The following is a 12,142-nucleotide window of genomic DNA, read 5'->3' on the forward strand; positions in this document are numbered from 1 at the left end:
AAGTGTGACTCTGAGAACGACTCCATCGGCCGCATGAGCTGGAAGCGAGCGAGCAACGATCGGTGGGCAAGAAGCACTTTGCGTTGCTCTGTCCACCCACAGCACACACGCTTGCATTTCACGAGCAATGATGGAAAGCATATAAGTGAACTCAGTTCTGCAGCGTTTGTCATAAACCTATAAATATCCCCGTGTTGCAGCACCTCGTCGCAACACCAGCATATATTAACCTTTTCATTTGATTATGTTGTCATGGAAACAAAATAATGGCTGTATTTTTGGACTTAAGTTGTAATACCGTGGAAAAAAAAAAGAGCTCACTCTAATCTACACCGTACACCCAAAAAACTGTCTCACCCGAGGAAGGTTCCGGAAGCTCTGAGAAGGCTGGGCTCTGAGGGGATGAGATGATGTCGCTAGCAAGTATGCTACTGCCAAGAGCTGTGTCCTTGTTCTCGGATTTGCCGAGATGTGCTGCAGCAGAGGTCGGCGGCACAGAGTCAAGTAAAACATCTTAGAAAAGAAACGAAAAAACAGGAGACGGCCGGTCGCGCTCAATTTGGTGGACTCCCAGGTGGACCAGTGCTCCCAGTAACCTGCTCGGCTGCTCCTTAACTTAGGAACGTTAAACCTTTCTGAGAAGTACACAGCGATGGCCAACAGCAAGGGCTCAGTAGACTTTTTTAAAAGGTGTAAAAGAAGCAAAAAGAAGGTGTGAACAAGCTGTACACCTGGTCCATCTACCGCTTTTGGGTGGTCATTGAAGTGCCGCCTCTCCGTCACTCTCCACCTCCAAGCTCAAGTGCAGTAATTTCCTGCTCTTCAAAGCTATAAACAGCTTACACTCTTTTTAAAATACTTATTATTACACTAGGGGGGCGCAGTGGGCTTGGCTGGGTTCTGCTTTCTGGTAGGTCTGGGGTTCGAGTCCTGCTTGGGGTGCCTTGTGATGGACTGGCGTCCCGTCCTGGGTGTGTCCCCTCCCACTCCAGCCTTACACCCTGTGTTGCCTGGTTAGGCTCTGGTTCGCTGCAACCTCTACTTGGGATAAACGGTTTCAGACTCTCTCTGTGTGTGTGTGTGTGTGTGTGTGTGTGTGTGTGTGTTATTACACGTGTATTAGTGAATCCTGTGTGGCATCTCATCCAGCTCTGGCCAGGGCTCTTTATTTGGTTTCCTAAGTTCTGCTGCCAGGGGACTCAAAGAGGAGTCCAGGAGCGTGCACGAGCCATCCCGGCTCACCAGGCGGAGGGGTGTCTTCCCCCTCACCATCTGCAATCTGCTAAATGGGGGAGAGACAGTCTGTTGCGGTGCCCCGTTCCTGTTTACGTTCCCTGCTGTCGCCTCTCTCTGGGTCCTTCATCCGCTCCGTTAATAAGGGACTCGGGATTGGAGGTGCAGCACTCTCCGGGGTGCTGACGTTTACCTCTACATTTACTCATTCAGCAGACGCTTTTCTCCAAAGCGACGTGCACCTGAGAGTAAACAAAAGGGCATCGACAACAGACAGAGAGACCGACACGGACCCCTGGTCCTCAGTGAACAGCCATGGTCTGGTATCACCATCTTTTCCAGAATGCGTTACATGAGCAGCTGCACGCAGACCTGATGAGGAGCCCTTTGTCTGCAAGGCGTCACATTCGACTCAACTCTTTGAGTAATGATCCAGCTCCTGGTCACAGCTAAGTAGGTAAGTCGGGGAGTGAGTATCGCCCTCGGATAATGGAGCGGGAGTGAACCAGCGCCGTCATTAAAGGTGTATAATCGATGTCGTGAACCAACCTGCGCTGCAGTACTCTGCCCTGGTGCAGCTCCTCTCTTCCCTCCTGGCGTTGACACGGTGGCTTTGCGCCTGACGGGGTTTGGAAACACACGTGGTCACGAGTGGAGTTGCAGCTCAGCGTCACCAGCACAGAGGCAGAGCACTGAGGTGAGGAGCTCACGTGCGTCCGGCTCATCCGCAGGCGGCCGAGCTGGATGTCGATGGCATCCAGGAGGAGGTCGCAGCGGTCCATGCTGGCCTGGGACTGGGACGCCCCCCAAACACAGACGTCTCCTGCCACGTCTGAGCGGACAAAGGGGGAGAAGGTGGGGATACTCGCGCAACAAGCCGATCGCAGCGCCGCCTACAGCCTCCCCTCTAGAGAAATGGTGCGCGAGATCTCACACTGTGGGCTTCCTTACCAGTGGAAAGCAAGGTGTCAGTGTCCTCCGAAAGCTCTCCTGCTCTTCCCTGGATGCTGTCCTCCATCGCCGGGAACTCCCAGGGCACTCGGCTCTGCGTTAGTCACACGCGACTTTTTAGACGTGATTTTTCTGCATCTCGTGACATCGTACGTTTTATCGGCAGGTTGTTTTCACTTGGAAGCTGCAGTCCTATTTCATTGACCCTGTTCGTCAAGAGATGAGAAAGTGCCTAAACTGTTCATGCAGGAATGTGTTGAGCGTCACATGCTGCTCCCTGTAGCTCACAGCACCCAATTCTCTCACAGCTAAAACTGGAGGACTGACTGTCGCTACCATCATTAGCACAGCTGAAAGGTGTGTGATGGTCAGGAGAAAACTGCGTTTATGTCCTGATCCTGCAGCAGAGGGTGGAGGTCCAGAGCTTATCCTGGAAGCACAGGAATAGAGGCAGGGTGCATCCCGGACAAGGTACCAGGCCATCACTCTGTTTTATCCGCAACTTTGATATTACTGTGGTTATATTTTTTTTTCCAGTGTAACTCAGTCAAGTTAACAGGGCTGTGCATTTTATACAGAGCAACTGAGATTAAGAAAAGAGCTGCAGGGTACTTTACTGGAACCACTGTCCACCCAGCTGGAACCACTCATCTCCTGGTCACAGCAGGCCTGCTTCTTTACTACAGTGCTACTGTACCTGGACCCCTTTAAACAGTGTTGCTCAAGAAGCCCAGACACTCACTGTGATCTGGAAACTCCCGTGAACTGCGTTAATATAACTGGTTACCCTGTATAGTTTACACAGCAGCAATGGCACGATCCCCACGGTGTGGATTTATCACTGGGTTTTTATCACTGTTTTACTGGGCCACAGGCAGGACTTTGTCCAGTGTAAGGGAGCCGAGGAAAGGGGGGGGCACAGAGCCATTCATTCAGTGCCCTAGCAGTAAATTGAAGCCAATTTACTCCTTGTACACCCTCACTTTACAGGCCACTATATTCCACCAGGCCACACTTTTACAAGGTGTTTGACCACAATGTCTGACCGCAGTGTCCAGCGGCACAAAACCCTCAATCTGTTAAACATCCACCCATTCGCTCTGATTCATTTATTCCAGGAAGGTGACAGGATGCAATCTCACAGGAATTACATTGTCAACCTTAAAACAAGAAAAAAAAACTTAATTTTTCTATGACAAAGATATAGGGTGCATCTCATGACTTACATACATGCAACAGGAAATCTGATTTAATATGGTCTACTCTTAAAGTTCCCTCTGAGCACATGGGTCACTTATTTACTATACACACACACACACACATTTTCTGAACCGCTCGTCCCATACGGGGTCGCGGAGCCTACCCGGCAACACAGGGCGTAAGGCTGGAGGGGGAGGGGACACACCCAGGACGGGACGCCAGTCCGCCGCAAGGCACCCCAAGCGGGATTCGAACCCCAGACCCACTGGAGAGCAGGACCCGGTCCAACCCACTGCGCCACCGCGCCCCCCTTTTATTTACTATATTTATTTATTAATATACAAATCATTGTTTATTTTCCCACTAGGAAAATAATCCGCATAACAGTTTGGGTAGATAATTTGATATATGCCTATATATGCCTAATACTCAACACAGTGATTCTGGGATAGACTCCGGACCACCGCAACCCTGCACTGGACAAAAGGGATGTAAGAAAGAATATAACATAGTTAGACTGTTGAAAAATTGACTGCATTAATCAATACGACTGACACAGGAGTCTTTAAACTGGAGTTTCAGTAAAAGTACTAGAGATGTTGAACAAACATGGTGTGCAATGCAAAGTAAAATTTCAACATGTGAACAGAACAGAGTTCAAACGGCAGTAGAAAAGGGAGTAAAACAACACGGCAAAAATTGCACACGTGACAGGAGTCAGAACATCACTTATGATTTTGAATAATTACACAGATGGAAAGCACGGTATGGACACACGTATTAAAAAGTTTGTTCAGTTCGTTTCGAACATCTTCTGGAGAACTGCAGCATAACGAATGAGGCAAACATAAATTTTACTCCACTTACCGTGATTTCCTTGCTTCCAGAACTCTTCTCTCCCGCCGCTTTCACTGCTGCCCTGTGTGTCGACACTGATTTACCGGCCGGGTCTCCTAGCAACGGTCAAACACACGAGGACCCCGCGGACCGCGGTCAGCGCACAGCGCCGCCGCGCGAGAAGCTCCGCTCGCGCCGGAGGGGGTTGTCAAGGCGACGCTCTTCTGAGGCGGGAGTCAGGGCGCGAGCCACACGTCGGTGACGCGCGAGCACTTTAGTCTTTTTTTCTTTTTAAACGCGTTGCCAGCATAGTAAAACAACACAAAACCAAAATACAACTTCACTTTTAGTTGCAAGTTCAACCTCCCACAATCCCTTGCAGGCACAGCTAGTTGCTCCCTCTGAGGGAGAGGAGCCCGCGCTCTTTGAGGCGCTGGACTCGATGCTTCACTGGGATGTTGGTCCTTCACAGCTGTAACCCTTGTGTCTTTCTTCTTTACTGTAAAACACCCAATAAAGCTGCTTTTAAACGCATTACATAACGAATATAATACACATTGAGGGAATTGCCTTTACCGAACTCACATATAATGCTTGTAACCCTTCTACTGAGGCGTTTTTTATATTATTTGTGGTAAAAGAAAAATGTAAGCAAGCCATCCCTCATGATGCTGCCGCTCAAGAGAATTCTGTGCAAGGTATCAACATTTTCAACTGAAATGCAAGACTTTCACCTTTTTCCTTTTTACCTTCTGTCACCAATGTCATTGAAATGTTTTTTTTTTTTTGCTTCTGGAATCGTTACTGTGACAGGCGGTGGTTTGACACTATGATGAAAAGGCACAAGCAGGTACATGGCTGTAAGAACTGAGATGCACAAGAAGCAGCCGTGCCCACATTGTGAGCTGCTCAACCTCACCAAGTCTCACCTTCAGTTGTGTCAGTTAACTCCTTAGACAAATTACAAATTGCCCAAAATCCTCATTCTTGCAACATGAGCATTCATTATGTGAGGTGAAACACATACTTATCTAACCTTAACAAAAAAAAAAAAAAAAAAAAAGAGTCAAAGATGGAAGTAGACAGAAGTTTAAAAAAGCGAAAAAAGTTACGTTGGTTTCCACAGGTTCCTGCCGACACTCACTTTACCATTTCAAGATCTGACCACAACGTTTCTACACCAATATCATATGAACCCAGAGCTGAAAGGTACGCAGATGGAAGAGAAGGAGCCTTTAACAGATTCAACAAAAGCTTTATTATCGCCTCGTATCATTGTTGGTTCTTTGTTCATCTTAAAGACATTACATGTGTATAAATTAAAGCAAAACACCATTTTTAAAAAAGGAAGAAAGAATCCCATGAAGAGAAGCAATTCAGCTTAGCTGCAGTGTACCTGAACACAGGATGTATGGGGGGCTGGAGGTGGGTGAGAGGACCTCGACCGCTCACCCTCGCACTGGTGGTGATATGTAACGTGCCAGCACTGCTTACTATTCAAATGCCACATGGCACAAGGTGCGGGACTAAATTCAGACAGGGTGTCTCACTCCGTCTTCATAACTTTACTCCCATCTCCGGGCAGTCATGTTCGGGGAGAAACGGGGGAATTCTCCTGCATACAGCACCTCTCACTCACACACATTTTAGGTAATTTAGAGAAACTGTAATCATAGCAGATTCATCAACAATTTTAAAAATCAAAAAACCCCTGTGGACAAGAAAAGGCGAAAAACATCACACACAGCCAATCTCACATGAATGGGAGATCAAATGTCTTTTGAGAACAACATCTATCGCAGACATTCTGGTTTCTGCAAAAACGCTGGACTTGCGACCATTGGAAGCTGCCAGCCACCTTATGTCATTAGAACCCAGTATCTACAGCTGCTTATTGCACTACGGTATACTGTGTGTATGTTAAATTCAATGTCAGACTCCGTCCCAGCGGGAAAGACACTCAACTCACTCTTTAAAGCTACTCTCAAAGAACAATTAGAATTTGTCTTTATCTATAAATATGTATGTATATATTTATATATCATATATATTTACTATTTACACATACATGTCAAATAAAATCTCATCAGTTTTTGGTATTAACATGTAATATTATGAGACATATAAATTACTCTTATCTCAGACCTACTCACCCCTGACTGTTACACCACAGTGCGTCAAGAAAATGGCAAGTCTGTAAGATGTGTAATGTATGTACAAAGATGAGACTAAATGAAGGTAATGTGTGTGACTGGCTACTTGTTACATGACTAGAGAGCCCCTCGAAGAAACCGTGTTGCCCTACTGTACATTGACACGTGTCTATTCTAATGAACTACACACTGCGGACAATATTTGCGGTTCACAGGCTGAGATGTCTTACCGTGTGTGAACCCTAAACTGGATTAAGGGAGACAATATCGTTAGTGCACAAAACCTTGTTAATAACAAGAGGGAGACCAGTCTGGTCAAAATTTAGTGCTGCCAACAAACAGCTAATTACTGTAGAGTTTTACTCTGCAAACAGAAACCTCATAAGAATCCTAGAAGATAGGAAAAAGCAATATGGAAACAGGCAGAAAGTAATAAGAGCAGGTCATTTGAATGAAGCAGCACATTGCTCTGGTAGGTGTGAGAGCAGTGTTGGGTCAGTGCCCGACCACCAAAAAAGGACATGGGCGCATGGGGCAGCCTGCATCCCTCCACAGTGCTCCTCAGGTTCCCATGAAGGTTAGCATCAAAGTGGAGGGTCCTGCTCCTGTTTGGACTGCATTTGCCCTTTAACGTACTAAAAAACATAACCCCATGGCTCTCTGCCCCCAGACCTGCACCGTGACCCATCAAGTTTCTGCTCCGTTTATATGGAACCAAAAAGAAACTGAGGGAAGCATACGGCGCACCAGACCACTGCTTGCCCACGTACAGGTTGAAGGGTGTGTGGAGACCCAGGTGTATGGGCACGTGAAGAGGCCAACTGGTGTGCGTGCATTTTCACCTCTTATTACAAACCATTTTAAGAACAGTTCTATATACGTGAGACCAGACTGCAGGTGATGATCAGTTGGAGCCACTTTAGAGTTGTTACAATTTTCTATCTGTTAAGCTCACTGAAACTATATACACTCATTATTATTACCATTATAATATGTATATATTTGTTACGCTATTTTTTTGCCAAAAATGTTGGCACAGAGGTCAAACAGTATAAGCAAGGTGTTAGGGCAGTTTTTTTTCCAACAATTTAAACTGTAACACACAACAATCTCCCCCTCAACGCACTGCACACACAATGCATATAGGAGACAAATCCGCATCTTGTCCAGTTCCTCAGGCCTCTGATTTATTGTCCTCACTGACAACCCCCAATCGAAAATTTGTGCTTCACAACTTACTTAGAAGACTCCGCATGAGCATTTGTGAGAAGCATGTGTGTGGTCAGCCAAGAGGAGTGTGTTCCCTGCGTACAAGCTATGTGCTGTGCTATGGCTGGGAAGTCCAGAGTACAGCCTATACTCCTACTCACCGTAATACCAAAAAAAGTGCTTTCCTGCTTGGGAAAAATCTCAGCTGAACTTCGAGATAACTCTCATAGAACAGCGGTTAAAATTCGTTTTTAAATATAACTTGTTTTATAAAAATATATGCAAATTGTATACACTGCACACATCCAAGACCCTGCAAGCCATGTATTGAATAGGTTGGGTGTGGAAATTAAAGGAAAAAAAAACCCAAATTTGACTTTTAGATGGTCTGTAGAGATCCGTCATGGGTCAAAAAAAGGATGAGATGACTGGTTAGAGCAGGACACAGGCAGGGGAGGTATCCACCTGGCTCTGTGTGCCTATAGGAAAACGGAGCGTTAACCACAGTGACAACGGAGACTTGGGCCCAGCGGCTGAGCCCTGAGCTATGTAGGACATGATGGCTCTCCTCGCACATTCTGCTTACGGAAGACAGAGGGAAATGCTAAGAGTTCACACCTCTCTCTTTTACCATGCCTTTCCTTCTACTGGTGAATGAAGTGTTGATCTGGCTGTGGTACAAAAAGACGGCTTTATTTGCCCAAAAGCCGCCGGTGGGGAGTCCTTGTTGGGTTTGAATCACCACAACAGCACAGCAAACACAATCTGTCAAAGGTGGTGTTTTCTGGATTACTGGGCATAAGTTGGAGAGCAGAGGAAGAGTGGGTAATATGTACATGACAATACCTGACCTTCCGGAAGCTTCTTGTGGGCAGTGTCCTAGCCTGATCAGTCCTTGCTGTGATAGTCAGACTATAAACACACCCTGCCATCAGTAAAATAGGAAGCTTGGTGATAAGCTTAGTGGAGGGTAACGTTAAAAGGGCTGTTTTGGCTCGCTGCCAGCACACCGGTCCGCGGTACAGCCGTGTTTCTCTTGTGACGTCCACAGAGGTCCTGTGAACAGATCCTGTCCTCCTGCCGCTGATGACGATGTCAGTCCCTGGATCACGGAGGGCAGTGATGCTGGATCGGGGGCTCAGAAGATTTCTGGGCACAGACTCCAGTCCTGCCTTTCCTTGGCCTCCCAGTAGCCACCCTTATAGACAAAGCTGCTCTCCCCAGTGATGGCATCTATCCTCTTATGGAACCACAGGGGCTGGTAGCCCTCGTACTCTCGGCCTGGGTAGAGCGTTGGAGGGGGAGGTCGTCAGGGTTAGGGCTTCAACTACCAATTACTGTAACAAACAAATTATCTACCAATTATTGTGATGATCAATCGAGTAATTGGATAAGAAAAATACTTTTATGGTATATTAAACAGCAACAGAAAATATACAGGAGAGGAAAATTTATGGCAAGTCTCTTAAAATGAACAATTACTTTGGTCATTTTAGAAAAGTCAACTTTTTTGTTTAAGTGGTATATTCAAATGAAACCAAAATACCAAGTGCAAACTAAATCTGTTTATCCATTACAGCCATATACTAATGACAATATGTTTCAACAAAAACATTCACTGAAATTCAATAAAACAACCAAAAATGTATTTCAAATTACTTTCCAAGGTACAATGAAAAACTAAAGCAAAGTGGAAGTAATTAAATCAATATTGCATATTTTATACTTCATGATACAGGTCAACACATACTTTTTTCTATGCTTGGTCATTTAGTTGTATTATGCCTGCATTTACGTTCTGTCTGCTGCATTATCGGTAATCATGTTTGTATTAATCTATGTCTAGTTCAGTATGTGCTTATGTAGTCTGCACGTGTGAATGTGCACTGTAGGTTTGCTCTAAACCGGAAACGAATTCCTTGTATGCTCAGGTATACTTTGCCAATAAAGCTGATTCTGATTTATCATTCTAAGTGCAATTTATATTTCAGCACAAAATTATAATCTGAGTACATTTTAGGAATAATGTAAGCCTTACAGGAGATGGCAGTTTCTTGGAACAACAAAGTGTGTTTTCTTGGAAGGCTTTTTGGCATTGGTAGGGGTTAGGTAATTTTTTTTTTTCCCCTCCCCCAGGTGAAAATATGAGGTTTTAATAACATTGCCCTCATGTGTGACAAATGTGGCACCAGGATTACTCCAAGGAACTGGAGTAGGACAGCAGTAGACACCAGGGTCCACTCCAGGGTGCTCAGGAAGAACGAAGCACACAGTACCAGGTTACCGGTGGTAGGAACAACTGTTGCTCTATAGTGCTGGGGACGCAGCTGTCTGGGTGGGCCTAAGGGACCTTCACTCCAGAGAGCCAAGGCTGTTATTTGCCCGATGGCAAACAGTGCGATTCAGCGTACAACTTGAGCATCTAAACCACCTGTCTTCTGCTCTCCTCACCTTTTCTCTCAGCCCTATTGGTCCGCTCACTCTCCCTTCCTGTCCTTTCTAACTCATCCAGGGTACTTGACCCTCCTTGGCTCACCTTCCTCCAGGGCGTCAGAGGCCTCAGCCTCTCTCCTCCTTCTCACAGCACGCTGCTTTTCCTCCAACCGCTGCTTCTCTACATTTGCCTCATCCCAGCGGCCCGCCTCCATGAGCCGCTGGTCGGGTCGCAGGCGACTGTCCGTGGGCCCCACGCCCTCCTCTGGCTCGTTCAGCGTCAACGCCAGCGATGAGAAATAGTACATGTTCTCTGCATTCTCTCTGGGAGGAGCACGGCAGGCAGGGAACAAGGCCATTTGGAAGGAGAGAGACGGGGCTTCAATAAAGTGCCTTTAGAGATGCAGTAAAGTGCCTTCTACTTTGCATTTCCATTGACTTTACAGTCCAATCAGTAAGAACCCCACAGTAAGCTCTGTGGTTCCGTGCTGCTTATTACGCACAAAATACAGCAGCTGTACAATATCAGCAATGTCTGCGCCAGCAAATGCGGTGATGGAGTACGGCAGGGACCCTTACGGGAGAGGGTACTTCTTCCACAGCAGCTTGGGTGACAACGTCTGGTACACAGTCTTCTGCTTGCCCTCAGACCCACTGCCCCCTCGGCTGCTCTGAACAATCTTGGAGCACTCGATCTTGTCATCCCACGTCCCCGACAGGATATAGTGCGCCTGACCCTCGCTGTCCGTCACCACACCTGTCACCTAGGAGACAAAATTCCAAACAGTACTGCGGGAACAGCGAAATGAAGCAAAGGAGCCCAAAGGCAATGAGCATGGTTTAAAAAAAAAAAAAAAAAAAAAACTGGGCAGTACTGGAAAGTACTATAAATTTTTGGAAGGCATCACTAAATTGCCATCCATCCTACGAGTCAATCTGCTACAAGGACAATATGTGTGAGCCTATGTTGCTATGGTTGGATAGGATGCTCAGGCCCCGCTGTCACTGTTGGCTATAGGGTTGCAGCAACAATCAGATACAACGATATGATCATTAATGTCTAAATGGAGAATAGGAGACCACAAAAAAAAAACTACGAGGCAATTTTTGCAGTCATCCTCTGTAAACTACAAGGCTCTTTTTAAAAATGGACACTATCACTCATTGTCCACCTGGTGGCAGTATTACCAGCGCAATTCTTCAGAAGCATTCAGGGCTGTGCACTGATGACGATTGAGTGGCTCTCCTGCATTGAGCACACGAACCTTGGGGTTTCCCCATTACAGATGCAGAGGAGGTAAAGGCTCACCTTGCGTGGGACATCCCGCGAGAAGTAGCTGTAGGGGGAGAATTTGAGCTGGCAGGTCTCTTTTGTTCTGTGGTTGACAATGTCGATGTCCCCGGACTGCAGAGGAGGCAAGACGAAAAACGGAGGAGGAATCGGATCACAGGAGCGCAAAGGAACATGGTGCAATGTGAGTGCAGTGTAAGTGAATGGCATGCTGGGAAGGCCCCCAATTTAAATGAGGGCGGTGTTCCCCAGAGCCCCAGACTCGAGTTGATGCCATCTGAGGACGCACCTTCGCTGAACCAGTCCGACCAATGTCCTGTTCTCGCATGTGTGCAGTACAGCAGGACTCATAGGACATGATGGTGCACTGCTGTAACCGGGTGGGTAAACATTACCTTACACACACCTTGAGTGACGCACTTAGCAGACCCCCTTTTTGAACTGGGTCATCTCTAAGCCAGCTAACGAATCCATTGCTGGGAAGGGGGTATTTTTAGAGCTGAAAGTGGGGTAAACCCAGAGAGACGCATTTACGGGAGGTGGGGAGAGCGGACTGCAGGACCAGGAGAGGGAAGAGAGGACGCACACACACGGGGTGAGGACATGCAGACCTGGTCAATCCACAGCTTGCCCACGATGATGTTGTGCACGGTGGAGGTAACCTTGCGCCACACAAAGTGGTTCCCCGTGGAGTGGAACTGCAGGTGAATCGCACCTGGATTGAGGGACAGAGGGCCATGCATCACACAGCCACTGGAAAAGTGACTGAAAACAGTTTGGTTTCTCTGTGAGTTTGAAACATGCACGATCATCAGTATTTCCTCTGCTGATATGA

At 46.8% G+C, this 12,142-nt stretch overlaps 1 protein-coding gene across 5 annotated transcripts in view; it reads right to left on the reverse strand.

The window, feature by feature from the left end:
- Positions 1–5,490: 5,490 nt before the first annotated feature.
- Positions 5,491–12,142, reverse strand: part of osbp2b (oxysterol binding protein 2b) — a 53,074-nt gene continuing 46,422 nt past the window's right edge. For all 5 annotated transcript variants that reach the window (XM_018749075.2, XM_018749078.2, XM_018749074.2 and 2 more), the window contains 5 exons: positions 11,919–12,022; positions 11,326–11,421; positions 10,596–10,780; positions 10,120–10,340; positions 5,491–8,864 (listed from right to left, as the gene is read on the reverse strand). In XM_018749075.2, the coding sequence (XP_018604591.2) occupies positions 8,722–8,864; positions 10,120–10,340; positions 10,596–10,780; positions 11,326–11,421; positions 11,919–12,022 (749 nt within the window). In that variant the 3' untranslated portion in view covers positions 5,491–8,721. The remainder of the gene's footprint in view (positions 8,865–10,119; positions 10,341–10,595; positions 10,781–11,325; positions 11,422–11,918; positions 12,023–12,142) is intronic.

The sequence above is a fragment of the Scleropages formosus genome, chromosome 19 (assembly GCF_900964775.1).
Source record: "Scleropages formosus chromosome 19, fSclFor1.1, whole genome shotgun sequence".
Lineage (NCBI taxonomy): Eukaryota > Metazoa > Chordata > Actinopteri > Osteoglossiformes > Osteoglossidae > Scleropages > Scleropages formosus.